The sequence below is a fragment of the Phascolarctos cinereus genome, unplaced genomic scaffold, assembly GCF_003287225.1.
Source record: "Phascolarctos cinereus isolate Bilbo 61053 unplaced genomic scaffold, phaCin_HiC Scaffold_9;HRSCAF=440, whole genome shotgun sequence".
NCBI lineage: Eukaryota > Metazoa > Chordata > Mammalia > Diprotodontia > Phascolarctidae > Phascolarctos > Phascolarctos cinereus.
Window position 1 is genome coordinate 19,448,644 of NW_027556402.1, and position 14,031 is coordinate 19,462,674.

A 14,031-nucleotide genomic window follows, 5' to 3' on the forward strand; every position below is an offset into this window, starting at 1 on the left:
ATGGAGAGTTGGACGTGAATGAAATGACTGAGTAAGAATCCCTTTTCAGAATTGACAAACTCCATACACATGCACACACGCACTGTACACTGCTTGTCTTCTTCATTAGAATATGAGCTCCTTGAAGGAAAGGACTCTTGAACTTCTTCTCTTTTTTTGGTCTGTTCAGGCCTGGCACATAATAGGTACTTAGTAAATGCTCGTTGATTCATTGGAGTATTATGTTCAGTTTTGGACACCCCAATCTTTTTATGGTAACTTTTTGTTGGTCTATTTTTACATCATCTACACTTCCCATTGGATCTTTTTTTCCTTTATCAGAGAGTAGTGCTTCACAACTAAAAATAAAAAAAGACAAAGAATACAGTAAAACCAACCAGCGAGTCATAATTCCTTATCTCTTTTGATAAGATCTATTTTTGCTTTCACTTTGTCTGAGATTAGGATTGCTACCCTTGCTTTTTTTACTTCAGATAAAGCATAATCTGCTCCAGCCTTTTACCTTTACCCTGTGTGTGTCCCTCTGTTTCAAATGTGTTTCCTGTAAACAACATATTATAGGATGATGGTTTTTAATCCATTCTGCCATCAGCTTCCATTTTATGGGAGAGTTTCCCATTCCCATTCACAATTATGATTTCTGTCTGTTTCTTTCTCTCTATTTTATTTCCCCTCCCTCCCCTTGTTTATGCTTTTCTTTCTCCTTTCTCCCTTTCCCTCCTCAGTAGGTTTTGCTTTTTTACCACAGCTTTCTCAGTCCCACCTCCCTTCTATTAGCCCCCTCCCTCTTCTTTCCCCTTTTCCCTCCTACTGCCTATAGGCAATTTAGATTGCTATACCTAACTGATTATGTTATTCCCTCCTTGAGCCAAATCTGATGAGAGTAAGGTTCAGACAGTGTTCATCTTCCTCCCTTCTTTCCCTCTACGGTAATAGGTTTTTGTGCCTTTTTCTGTAAATGTAATTTACCCTTGTCTGCCTCCTCCTTTCCTTTTCCTTAGATCAGATTAATCCACTTGCTTAGATCCATTTAACTCACTTGATTAGATTTTTTTTTATCATTATATCAAAGTCAACTTATACCTGCCCCCTCTATGTATACCCCTTTAAAATGATGTAATAACAATACAGTTCTCATCATCCTGTAGGGATGTAAAGAGTTTGCTCTTATTAATGACATATTGTTTTTTTCATTTACCTTTTTATGTCTCTTTTGAGTCTTATATTTGAAGATCAGATTTTCTGTTGAGCTCTGGTCTTTTTATCAGGAAGGTTTGGAAGTTCCCTATTTCATTGAATGTCCATCTCCTTCAGTGGAGGTCTTGAAGCAGCCTAGATAGCCAGCTGTTGGTGTAGGAAATCCCTTTCGTTTGGATTGCCCACAGTGACTGATGAAGTGGCCCCTTGTGGAAGCAGCATGATTAGTAATAGTGCTGGGGCCTCCCCATCCCCAGAGCTCTAGTTTCAGGCCTCAGTAGGTAGCCTGTTGATGGGCCAGAGCCTAGACCCTCCACGGAGCTGCTGTCCAGGGCCAGTGGGCCCTCTCTGATGGTAGTATCCTATGTGGAATTTCATTAAGCGTACAAGGGCAGATTGCAGGCGTTGTTTTCATCCTTTTATTTCTTTCTCCACTTCACATTTTTTTCTTTCAATGAAGTTGAAAGTGGTAGTTCTTTCTGCAGCCATCCAACAATCTCAGTATGCCCAACTTCTATTCTAAAGAAAAGTAACTACATCATCCTGTGATAAATGAGATAATAATGCAGAATACAGGAATCTCACTCCCCAAATCTTTTCAGACCACCTCGCCCACATTTTCCATCAAAGTATCTTAAAATAGAGAGCATTCCATCACAAGCTCCTTTCTTCCCTAGTTGACGTTTGAAATTACCTCAGCATCTTGTCCCATTCTCCTCATTTGCTGCAGGAGCAGAGCATGAAGTAGCCCTCTTTGCCAGCTCAGCCATTCTGTCTGTGTACTTAGTCACGTCCCCTCCTGTCTCCTATAAGAGTTTGCCCCTCTGGTCAGTTTTCTCTAATTTTCATCCTTTTCTTAGTCACCAGGTCCTTACCTGCCACATACAAACATACTCAGATTTCTCAGCATTTATTAAGCAACCACCATGTGCCAGGCCCTGTGCTGAGCAGTAGAGATACAAAGAAAGACAAAAGACATCCTTGCCCTCCAGAAGTTCCCAGTGTAATGAGGGAGACAGACAGGATAAATTAAGAGTAATAGCCAAGGGAGGGTGCTAAGATTGCTCACCTTGACCTGATTCTACCATCCCTTCCCTCAAGCCGTCATCATCTCCCCTTTTGCAGCCAGACTCTGAAATCTATCTGGCTTCTAACTTTGAACGTTCTCTCTAAGGTCTTTATTATTAAGTTGGATGGCCTTTTCTCAGCTGATTGGGTTTTAGACCTGGCCTGCTGACCATGCCCCCCTCCCCTTCCAGAAATTCCATTCTTAGACTTTTGTGATACCAGTCACTCTGGGCTCTTGTCATTTCATTTGTGCCAGAAGCTTCTTGATATGGAAATGTCATTGATTTGGGTCATTAGCTAAGGGAAGGCAAGTCTAAGGGCACTGATAGGACTAGCACATGGCTGTGTGGGTAGTTTGTGTTAGGCACTGCTTGAAGCTAGGTCTTCATGAATCCAGCCAGCAGTCTGGCTTCCTTCCTCTCTGTCTCTATCATGTCACACACGTTTAAGCCTTCACATTGAACTTCTGTACCCCACCTGGACATTTATTATTTATAGCATTTAATCTTCTTACTAATAACTTTAGCTACATCTTACCTCTTAATTCTTGCTTTGCATGTTGTAGAGCATTTTGAAATCTGAACAATTCTCTATCCTGCTGTGTGAAAGATTTAAGTGACTGCAAACTCTAAATCACTGTTATAAGTGTCATAGAACAAGCAGATGAGTAAACTGGGCAATTTCCCAGCCATTCAGAAGATATATCAAACCACCAGTATTCAAAAACAAATTTTTAAAAATACATCATAATCAAAAATAGGGGCAGCCAGATGGCTCAGTAGATAAAGCACCAGCCCTGGAGTCAGGAGGACCTGAGTTCAAAATAGGATTCAGACACTTACCAGCTGTGTGACCCTGGACAAGTCACTTCACCCCAATTGCCCCCCTCCTCAAATAGACATTGTTGAATTACCCACTCTTGGATCCTATAATTCTCAGACCCCTTGTATTTATCTAAACATTGGAGTGTATAGTAGTATTGTGTTTTTTTAAACCTTTCCAGTGTTCAGAAGAAAAGTTAATGTATTGTTTTTGAGGAGTTTTTTAAGGTTGAGAAAGTTGACCTTGGTAGAGGGTCCCATTTATGATGGTGGGTTGTTTTATTTCATTTTGGTACTTAGGTTTTTAAGGTTCTAGAAAACAAAGATAAGCATTGTATTTATTTAGATACTAATTGAACAATACAAGGCAAGACTCAGCTAATACTGTTTTTTGTGTTTTTTCCCTCTTGCCTATTCTTTTTTTTTAACTTGTTTTGTCATCAGTATATGTGATTATTTTCTCTAAGCATGTCTGCTCATTTTTACACCAAGCTAATATTAAATGTCCACATGGGGGAAAACCCCCAGTATAATCTTAGTCGAAATAGCAGATTGAAAAATGGGATTAAGTGGGTTTTGATGTTTATTTTTTATTCTCAGTCTAAGGCTTTTAGTCAGCTGAATTAAAACGACCATTATTTTCAGTGATTATAAGAATTTTTTACATGTTTGGAGAAACAGTTGCTCAAAGAAAGCAAAGAATTAAATGTAGTATTCTTAAATAATAATGGTAGAGGATGAATACTATAATATTCTTTTGAGGAGTTAATAAATTGATAGATAACTTTTATTTCTCGAATTGAAGTCAACAAGAATTCAAGTGCTTACTATATTCCAGGTAGTATAATAAGTCTTGGGAATACAAAGAAAAGCAAAATGACAGTCCTGGTCCCTTGAAGGAGAGAGACATGTCGACAGCTAAGATTATCTCTAGAGTATGTGGGATGACCTCTGAAGGGGAAGATTAACTTTTGGGGGCACCTAGAAAGGTCTCCTAGAGGGTGAGATTTGAGTGTCTCTCGAAGGAAATCAGAGAAATCGGAGGTAGAAGTGAGGGGGACATATTTGCTCTTAACACTTGGACATGTAACGACTGAGCTGTTAGGAGGCATATCCAATCATTAACCATGGTCTTAACTTTAAAAATAGGTATTTTTATTTTAAAATGTTTATTGATTTCTTTTGTTTTTATATCACACTTATTTCCAAATATGTCTCCCCTTTCCCCTGGCCCCTACTGCACTTAACCTTGTGAAGAAGAATAAGAAACCAAGGGAAAAAGCACCAACCCAGTCTGACACCAATGCACTGTTCTGTAACTGTGGTCCTCCATCTCTGCACACGAGGGCAGAGGTCTTCCTTTCGTCTTTGGGCTCAGACTTGATTATAATTACATAGCATTCAGCTTCAAGGTTTTTTTTAATTAAATTTTTATAGTGTTATAATCTATGCATATATTCTTTTCCTGGATCTGTTTGCTTTTTTCTGCATCGGTTCATATAATTCTTCCCTTGTTTCTTTGAGGTCTTCATATTAGTTTCTTACAGCATAGTGATATCCCATTCATATTCACGTTTGTATAGTCATTCCTTAGTGAGTGGGTATCTCAACTTTGCTACTATAGACTGTTGGCTATAAATATTTTGATGTGTATAGAGCCTTTCTTTGTGATTTTTGTCTCTTTGGGATATATGCTTAGTAGTAGTAGAGTGTCTGGGTTGAAGAATATGGACCTAAATGTTTTCTTAGAAGAGGGAAATGTTGATTTAAGGAGACCTGAAGATTGAATATTGAATGAAAAATAAATCTTATAAATAAAGTTTAAATAAAAAACAAAATAAAAATAAATTTAAAAAGTTATTGATGATTATGGAAACCATTGAAAGACTAGACTCTTATTGGTAGGATTCTGTCTTACATAATATCAAATGTATTACTCTAGTTGCTGAGTTAAAAGGAAGCTTCAAAATAATTTAGCACCGTACTGAAGTGTTTTATATTTGAATGTTACAGAAGACAATTCTTCAAAACAAAGTGATGATTTGGGAGGCCAATTTACAGAAATTTTCATTAAACAGCAAGAGAATGTCACACTTCTTTTATCCCTCTTGGAGGTGAGTAGAATACCTTATCTATTTTGGTTTTGTGAATTTAGAAGCAATGTCATTTGGTAGGTTTAACATTTTTTCATTGTCTGTGATGCCACTAAACATGATACAGTTCTTCTGTTTGTCTCTCTTGTCCGTCAGTTTTTGTTATTGCGTTACTTGGGGTCATTGTTGCCAGCCATACTTCTGGCACTCTCAGTGTGATCATGGTCAAGCATTTCACCTTTCTTGAACTTCACTTTCTTCAGCTGTGAAAACGAGGGCGTTAGTCTAGATGGTCGCCAAGGCCCCTTCCAGCCATAGCTGTGATCTTCTTGTCTTAATCTTGATCCATCCTTTCATTTCCAAGTATTTTAAATGTGTTTCTTGATAACAGCGAATTGTGATATTTTGTTTTCTTCTCCTTTCTTCTGTTCTTTGTCTTTCATTGGGAAATTGAATCCATTGACATTTAAAGTTAGAATTGTTTGTGTCTTCTGTCAACTGCTTTAATGAATGTGTATGAATGTTCAGTGTACCTCTTCTCTAAGTTAGCGCTTTTGTTCTGCTTGCATAAATCTGACTCGGACCCTTGTCTCCCCGTCTCTTCTTGTTGCCTCTGATGCCAGGCTGTCTGAGTGTACGTGCGTTGTTCTTCACCTCTTGTGTCTGTAGTGCCAGCTGTGTGCCATGCGCTGTGCTAAGGGCTTTCCTGATGTTATTTCCTTTGGTCCTCACAACAGGCCTGGGAGTTAGGTGATATTGTTATCCCCACTGTACAGTTGAGGAAACTGAGGCAAAGAGAGGCTAAAGTGACTTGCTCAGGGTCTCACAGTTGGTAAGTGTCTGAAGCAGGACAGAGTACCATACCCAATCATCCCTGCTTTCCCCTGGGCGCCCCACACCCTCTCTATTCTTCCACTCCTTTTCTTATTTCTTATACCTAGTTTTCTTTAGGATTTATTCCCGGATGTGATAGTTCTAGGTAGAGAAATCAAGGTACAGTGGAAAGTATTTCATAAACCTAGTCTCAGCGTCCAGTCCGGTTCTTCTGACGCGTCCAGCCCCCTCCACAGGGCTGGCAGTTGTGAGGGTCCATGCTGTCGCTCCCTCTGCTGTCTTAGTTCTCTCTCTGTGGTCTGCTTCTCAGTGTTTTCTCATTTTCTTAAACCCCCAGAGTCAGAGGAGAAACTGAGAGTTTCTTGTTCACCCACTGGCATTATCCGGGATTCCCCTTTCACTGCTTTCTCTCCCCATCTGAGAAGTGTTCCCCTGCACTGTCGCAGTCCTACAATGTTGAATTATTAAGGAGATTTCTCTCCCTGCAATAATCCTCACTTATCTCTACTCTGCTATTGACTGTTCCTTCTACTCCTTAAAAAACAAAAAAATGAAAAACCAAGATAGACCCGTCAGTTTTGTGGTTTCATCTGTAGCTAATTTTTGTTTGTGTTTGTCATGTCCCAAATAACAGAATTTAAAACAAAAACAACCTTCAGATTCTTTAGCCCGTTGATGTTCTTTCTTACTGTCCTTCATTGTGAAGGAGAAGGACCAGGTGTGTTAAATGATGCATAAAATATAATTTTACTTTGAAATAAAGATTTTTATCCTATTGTCTCTGTTTTCTTTGCTTTATGGATTTTTAAAAATTACACTTTGTCAGTTAACACAGTTTGATCCTTTGAGATATTCTATTCATAAATTCTGTTCCCTCTTGTATTAAAATAGAAAATCAAATAGCAAATAGAAATATTGTACTCCTTGGTCTCACATGCATTCAAGTCTCTATCTTTCCCTAGCCAAATCGAACAAATATTTCATTCCTTAGTCTTACATTATTTGAAAATAATAACTTTTTTTGGTCTGATCAGTGTGCACGGTGAATACCTTGCTGAACAGAATAGGGTAAAGCCACAAAACCATGCTGATTGGATCCACTACAGATTAATGTTACATAATCTCACCTGGCCCTCAGCCCAGCAGTGCACTTCCCCAACAATTCATTATCCCTCTCAACCCAGCAGCTCTTCCTTACCTTTTTAATCCTTCCTCCAGTCTCCCGTTTTACCTTCACCCCAGCCCCCGACTTTCTCTCTGCTGAGAAGTTTGTCTCAGACTTCCGGAAAACACTGCAGCTCCCTTCTGTCCCTCCTTGCTCACCTTACAGCACTCAGACGTGTTCCTTCGTCATGTCCTCTTTCACCCCCGTCTAGCCTGACTGTGCGGCCTTCTCGCTTAGGCTGGCACCTCTTCATACGCCCTTGATACCATCTGTCACCATCACCCCGTCACACTGCTCCCCTACAGCCTACAACCGTGTCTGTGTATCCCCCATCTTCAGAAAGGCCTGTCCTGATCTACCCTTCCCTGTTGGCTCTCATTCTTCTTCCTTGTTGGCTTCTCATTTCTTCTTTCACATCTTAATGCTGAAGTCTGGCTTCTAACCTCCTCATTCAGTGGAAACCGCTCTCTCTAGAGTTATCAGTGATCTCTTAATTGTTTCACGAATGAAATTCAACAAAAGGTAGACCAAGACACATTTCTCTGAGCAGTATGCTAGCTAATTAGCAGGGACACTGCTTGTTAATAAAGCAGGTCTGAAGACTTGGCTCAGTTTAGCCAAAGGCAAGGAATTGAAGATGGGGCTTCTTTTTCTAAGCATAGGACAAAGAGCAGACATCATGGGTGTGAGGAATCATGATTGGTTACATTAAGGAAAGGGGCATACGCACGCATGTGCACACACAATTAGGACCACCCTTCTCTGTCTTAGAAAAATGCTTAATGGATTTATGGAACCTAGCTGCATCTCCAGGCCATTGATAGTGGACCAGGGGATAGCAGACTCACTGGTGCCTGAGAATGAAATCAGACCACTTTTCATTGGACAAGGATGAGACAAAGATGGGGCGAGGTCAGCTTGTCCGCTTTCAGGGATAGCACAGATGACATGGCGATTCTCAGGAGCTGAAGTTATGAAGGCTAACAAGCTTCCTTGGCACAAAGTGATTTGCAGGTGGTGCCAGGATAACAGTTCCCTTAGAGTCAGTGTTTTATCAGAGTTTTGAACTTCTAAACTAAGCTCAGAGTTTTTCTTTAACTAAAAGTAATCAATAGGGAGAATAAACTTTGGCATCTAACTGGAGAAAGGAAGACTGACCTTTTGAACTCGTGAGCTTCTACACTCAGGCAAAGAATACAGAATGTGGTTACAGAAGTGAATCAATTACAGAGTGAAATAAACACATAAAATACAGGATCAGTGTTTAATTATCCGTTTCCACATCTAATGGCCTTTTCTCATTCCCCATCCTTCTTGACTTGTCAAGCCTTTGACACTGTCACTTTTCTTTGTGTATGTTCTCTCCTCATTAGGTTTTTGTGATACTTAGGTTGTTACTCAGTCGTTTCAGTCGTGTCCGACTCTTCGTGACCCCATTTGGGGATGAGGAAACTGAAGCAAACAGGCTTAAGTGACTTGCCCAGGGTCACACAGCTAGTTAGTGTCTGAGGACAGGTTTGGACTCAGGAAGATGAGTCTTCTGACTTCAGGCTTGGCACTCTGTGCCCTGCACCACTGATTCTTCTGCTATAAATTCAGCCATGTTCTCTCTCCTGAGTTCTAGTCCCACATCACCAGCTGTCCTTTGGACATTTCAAGTTGTGTATGCCTCTCCTCAAATCTTCATCTCTTTCCAATTTCCGTATCACTCCTGAGGGCACTACAGTCTTCCCAGTTACCCAGGTTTTCAGTCTCTTTGTCATCCTTGACTTCTTACTTTTACTTATTCCATGTATTCAATCCAGGGCTTTATTTTATCCTGTCTACCTTCACAGCATCTATTGTATATGTCTGTTTCTCCTCATTTGCACAAACCGTCACCGTAGGATAGGCTTTCATCATTTTATCTCTCCTGGTCTGTTACTTTGGCCTCTTGGTTGGTATCCCTGCTCTAAGGCTCTCCCTACTCAAATCCATCCTCCACTCAGCTGCCAGTTATTTTCCTAAAGCCTCAAATACTCCAATGACTTTTCCCTGTTCCTCCAAGATCAAATAAGAAATCCTTTGTTTGACATATAAAACCTTTGGTATCTTTCTAGTATTCTGGCCCTTGCTCCCCTCCACGTACTCTGTGACTCAGCTACACTGGCCTGCCATGCATTTGAACTAGCTGCATCTCCACAGACTCCATGCCTAGAATTTCTTACCATTCACTTACTAGCTTCCCTGGCTTTCTTCAAGACTCAGCTCAGAGCTGATCTTCTGTAAGCAATCTCCCCTCCGGCCCCCTTTTCCTACCTTCTAGTAACTTTCATCTGACGTTAATTTTTTTTTTTGTGAGGCAATTGGGGTTAAGTGACTTGCTCAAAGTCATACAGCTAATGAGTTGGGGTTTTTTTGTTGGTTTTTTTTTTAATGTGTCTGAGGCCAGATTTGAACTCAGGTCTTCCTGACTCCAGAGCCAGTGCTCTATCCACTGTGTCACCTAGCTGCCCCCGTTACCTTCTTTTTATGTCTTTTGGATCATATTTGTACATAATTATGTTATCTCCTCCATCAGACTGTGATTTGCTTTAGAGCAGGAGCTATGTGTTTGCTTTTCTTTGTATCCCCAGCACTTAGCATGTAGTGGTTAATAAAGCATCATTGACATACTGATTGATTTGGGGGTTCTTTGGAAGGAATCCTTTAAATTCTTCTCATTGCCTGAATGTCTTAATTTTTTAAAAAATATTTAGGCTCAGCATTTCAAGCTGTGGTATGGGAAGTAAAATGCATAATTTTGATTACATGAAATTAAAAAGCTTTTGCACAAACAAAACCAGTGCAGCCAAAATTAGAAGGAAAGCAGGAACTCAAGAGGAAATTTTACATGTTTCTTTGATAGAGGTCCTGTTTCTCAAATATGTAGGGAACTGAACCAAATGTGTAAAAATAAGACCCAATCCCTAATTGATAAATGGTCAAAGGAAGTGAACAGGCAGTTTTTAGAAAAAATCTAAGCTGTCAGTCATTATGAAAAAATGCTCTAGATCACTACTGATTAGAGAAATGGAAATAAAAGCTTTTCTGAAGTACCATGTCATACTCATCAGATTGGCTAACATACCAAAAAGGAAAAATGACATGTGCTAGAGAGGATGTGGAAAAACAGAGATATTGATGTGCTGTTGGTCAAGCTGTAAACTAGTTCAGCCATTCTGGAGAACAATTTGGAATTATGCCCAAAGAGCTTTAAACTGTGTGTGCCCTTTGACCCAGCAAATCAGTACTGGGTCTGTATCACAAAGAGAACAAAGTTAAAATGAAAGGACCTATATGTACAGAAATTTTTATAGCAGCTCTTTCTGGGGTGACAAAGAATTGGAAATTGAGGGGATGCCCATCAAGTGGGAAATGATAGCACAAGTTGGGGTACGTAATTGTGATGGAATATTATTGTACCATAAGAAATAACGAGGGGCGATGGTTTCAGAAAATCGTGGAAAGATACGTGTGAACTGATGGCAAAGTGAAGTGAGCAGAACCAGAACATTGTACACAGTAAAAGCAACATTGTAAGGATGATCAACAAAATTTTTCACAGATGTAGCTATTCTGATCAATACAGTGATCCAAGACAATTCCAAGACTCATGATGAAGAAGGCTACCTTCCTCTGCAGAGGGAACTGATGAACTCGATAAGTACAGATTGAAGCCTAATTTTTTTACTTCATTGTTTTTCTTGGTTTACATATTTTTTGCAACATGGCTAATAGGGAAGTAGGTTTCGCATGACTTCACATATGTAATTGATGCATTGTTTGGCTGCAGAATGGGTGAGAGAAGGGCTGGAAGGAGGGAGAGAATTTGGAATTCAAAGAAGAATGCCATAAATAAATGAAGGCTTTTAGAAGGCAAAAAAAAGAATTTGTTGTGACTTCATCTTCCTCAGGGGTTTAAATTTGTTTTCTTTTGTGAGAAAGTCTTTAAAGGACTTTTGCACTGTGATGAATCTTTTCTTTAAATGCTTCTTCACATCATTTCTGTAGTAAGCTGTTGTCTCGGTCACTGCTGATTTTTCTTTTAAAAAGTGTATTGATATCTTTTACATCATCTCCATTTCCCAGTATGTCCCTACTCCCTGACTCATAAAGCCATCCCTTAATAACAGAATAAAAAAAGGCCGTGTTGGAGAGGGGAATGAAGCAGCTCAGCAGAGCTAATGAGCACGTCGGCCAAGAGGATCTGTGGTGTTCCAGGACTGTAGTTTGCCATCTTGGCAAAGAAGGGAAGGAATTGTGTTTAAATACTGATCTTCCTGGTCCATGTAATTAATTACTTGCAGCCCTTACTTTCACTTTGCCCTTATTCGTTCCATTTACTTTGTTGGCATACATTTTGTTATTCTTGTTTTGTTTTGTTTTGTTTTTAAAGCAAGACAGAATAATTTGCTTTTTTTAAGGGTTAAAAATAAACATGATTAATAACTTTCTGGATATTGGCTCACTAAACTTTATTAAATATTTTACATCAAAGAAATGCGGAATTAAACTAACATTTTTGTATACAAAGTAGAGTAGATAATGAGGATTGTACGTGAAACCATGAATAGTTTGAATTTCCTTTTAAGGACAATAAGTTCAGTGTTACTTGCAAAGCTGTCCTACTCCCGTTTCCTTCCAAGAGTACTGCTGTTCACTTCGGTGCATTTTTTCTTGGTTCTTCCTGTTTAGCTTTGCATCAGTTCATGTGAATTGTTTTTCTCTTGTCTTTGTATTCCTAGTTTCTTAAAGGACAATAATATTCCATTACATGGAGTAACACAGTAAGCTTAACCATTCCTCAATCAATGGGTGTCTGCTTTGTTCTGATTCTTTGCTACTACCCAAAAAAATGCTATTTATTTATTTATTTATTGACTTATTTTTGCTGTGTATTTGACTATTCTTTTTGTTTGACTTCCTTGGTTTGGTTTTGGGTTTTTTTTTTTTAAAGGCAATTGGGGTTAAGTGACTTGCCCAGGGTCACACAGCTAGTGAGTGTCAAGTGTTTGGTCTGACGCTGAATTTGAATTCAGGTCCGCCTGACTTCAAGGCCGGTGTGCTATCCACTGCCCCTGTTTGACTTCCTTGTAATGATCACTTGGGATCTCAGAAAGAGTATGGACATCTTAATCACTGTCTTAGCATACTTGCTTTCCAGAATGGATAGACTAGTTCATATTTGCTAGTTTTTCTTTTGTGTTTTTACTGAAAATATATTTATTACCAGTTTCTGCCCTTCAGAAAATCTGACACTTAGTGGTGCACCTCCCACAGCACTTGCTGCCCGTTCAGTCAGTGGCCAGTGGGGACATTGTTTGCAGGGAGACTGGTCTGTTGATCACCTTCACTAGTCTCTTTCCCATCACACTTCCTGTCTGCACACCCTCAGGTCACTTACTGGAGGGACCCCTCCCTACTACACTGTTAATTGAGAAGGCTTTGCACAGGAGTTTCTTTCCCTGTCTTCCTTTTGGCTATCGATTGTTTAATAATTTGTTATTAGCAATACTTTTTGGTCTTTTGCCTACTGCATGGATACCACCCTCATCCATAGCTATCCCTTTTCCTTCTTCTTAAGACTCAGAGTAGTCTTGATTGATTCCTGAGCTTCAAGTTGACATGACTTATGGCAGGTTTCTCCCTACCCTTTCCTGGATTTAGCTCTAGAAGTCAGGAGCCAGGTATAACAATCACCTGGTTTACCAGACTGCCTGGTAGGCTGGGGGAGCTGGGTAAAAAGCTGGAAGCAATGGGGTGCCTTAAAGTTGGGAAACCTCCCCGGGAACCTAAAAAGAAAACATACCCCAGAGTGCAACAGGATACTCCCACCCTTCTTATTGTCAGTGAGCTCTCTGAATTGAGGTTTTGTTTTTCTTACACTTCTTATTTCCATCTTATTCTACCATCTTCCCAGAATTTTGGTATCTTAAAGAGCAGTGCTTTGTTAGGGAAGACTTTTCACCCATTACTCCCTCAGGGGAAACATTTGGCAGAGATCAGGAAGGAGAATCAGGTAAAGGAAAGATCAGATGGGGAAATAGGGGATGTGGAAGACTGACTCCTTTCCCTACTCCCTATCCAAAAATTCCCCTCTGGATGCTGGAAATGAAAGTTTTCCTCAATAAATTACCAGACATTATAACCTACTTTGGAAAAGGAAGTAAAACATTGAGAGAAGAAATGTTGATGTATTAGACTTTGTGAGATGTTTTCTGTGTAAATTTAAGCATTAGATGAAAGGAAGTTAATTAATCAATTAATTTCAATTAATGCTTTGTGTTCCTTTACCAATTTCCATTGTTTCTCAAATTTGTTTTTAAAAATTTGTTTAAAGACATTTTAAGTACTATATTTTTATATACTATGATCAATTTAAAACATTTTTTCTTGTCTAAAAGTATACATAAATACTTGACATTCTGTATTGCAGGAGTTTGATTTCCATGTTCGCTGGCCTGGGGTGAAGCTTCTTACCACCCTTTTAAAACAGCAGGGGCCACAAGTGCAGCAGATTATTCTCGTCAGTCCTATGGGTAAGATTACGACTTGGCATAATTTCAGATTATAAAAATGTTTGAAAATGGAACTGTAGTGGTGGGTTTCCTCTTGACACTTTGATTCACTTTTTAAGACGTATTTTTTGGACTGCAAATGTTCATGTCATGCGATTTGCTTATTCTAGGTGTTTCAAGATTGATGGATTTGCTTGCCGACTCCAGGGAAGTTATACGGAATGATGTAAGTAAACAGGGACCCAGAGGACTGCGGTTGTTCTGTTTTTACTTTAAATGTTTTCTTCTTGACATCTTTTTAAAAACAACAGAAG

The 14,031-nt window shown here is 39.4% G+C and overlaps 1 protein-coding gene across 3 annotated transcripts in view; it reads left to right on the forward strand.

Moving 5' to 3' along the window:
- USO1 (USO1 vesicle transport factor) overlaps positions 1-14,031 on the forward strand; it is an 87,114-nt gene that overhangs the window by 34,606 nt on the left and 38,477 nt on the right. For all 3 annotated transcript variants that reach the window (XM_078148454.1, XM_020988460.2, XM_020988461.2), the window contains exons 5-7: positions 5,100-5,200; positions 13,636-13,738; positions 13,888-13,943. In XM_078148454.1, the coding sequence (XP_078004580.1) occupies positions 5,100-5,200; positions 13,636-13,738; positions 13,888-13,943 (260 nt within the window). The remainder of the gene's footprint in view (positions 1-5,099; positions 5,201-13,635; positions 13,739-13,887; positions 13,944-14,031) is intronic.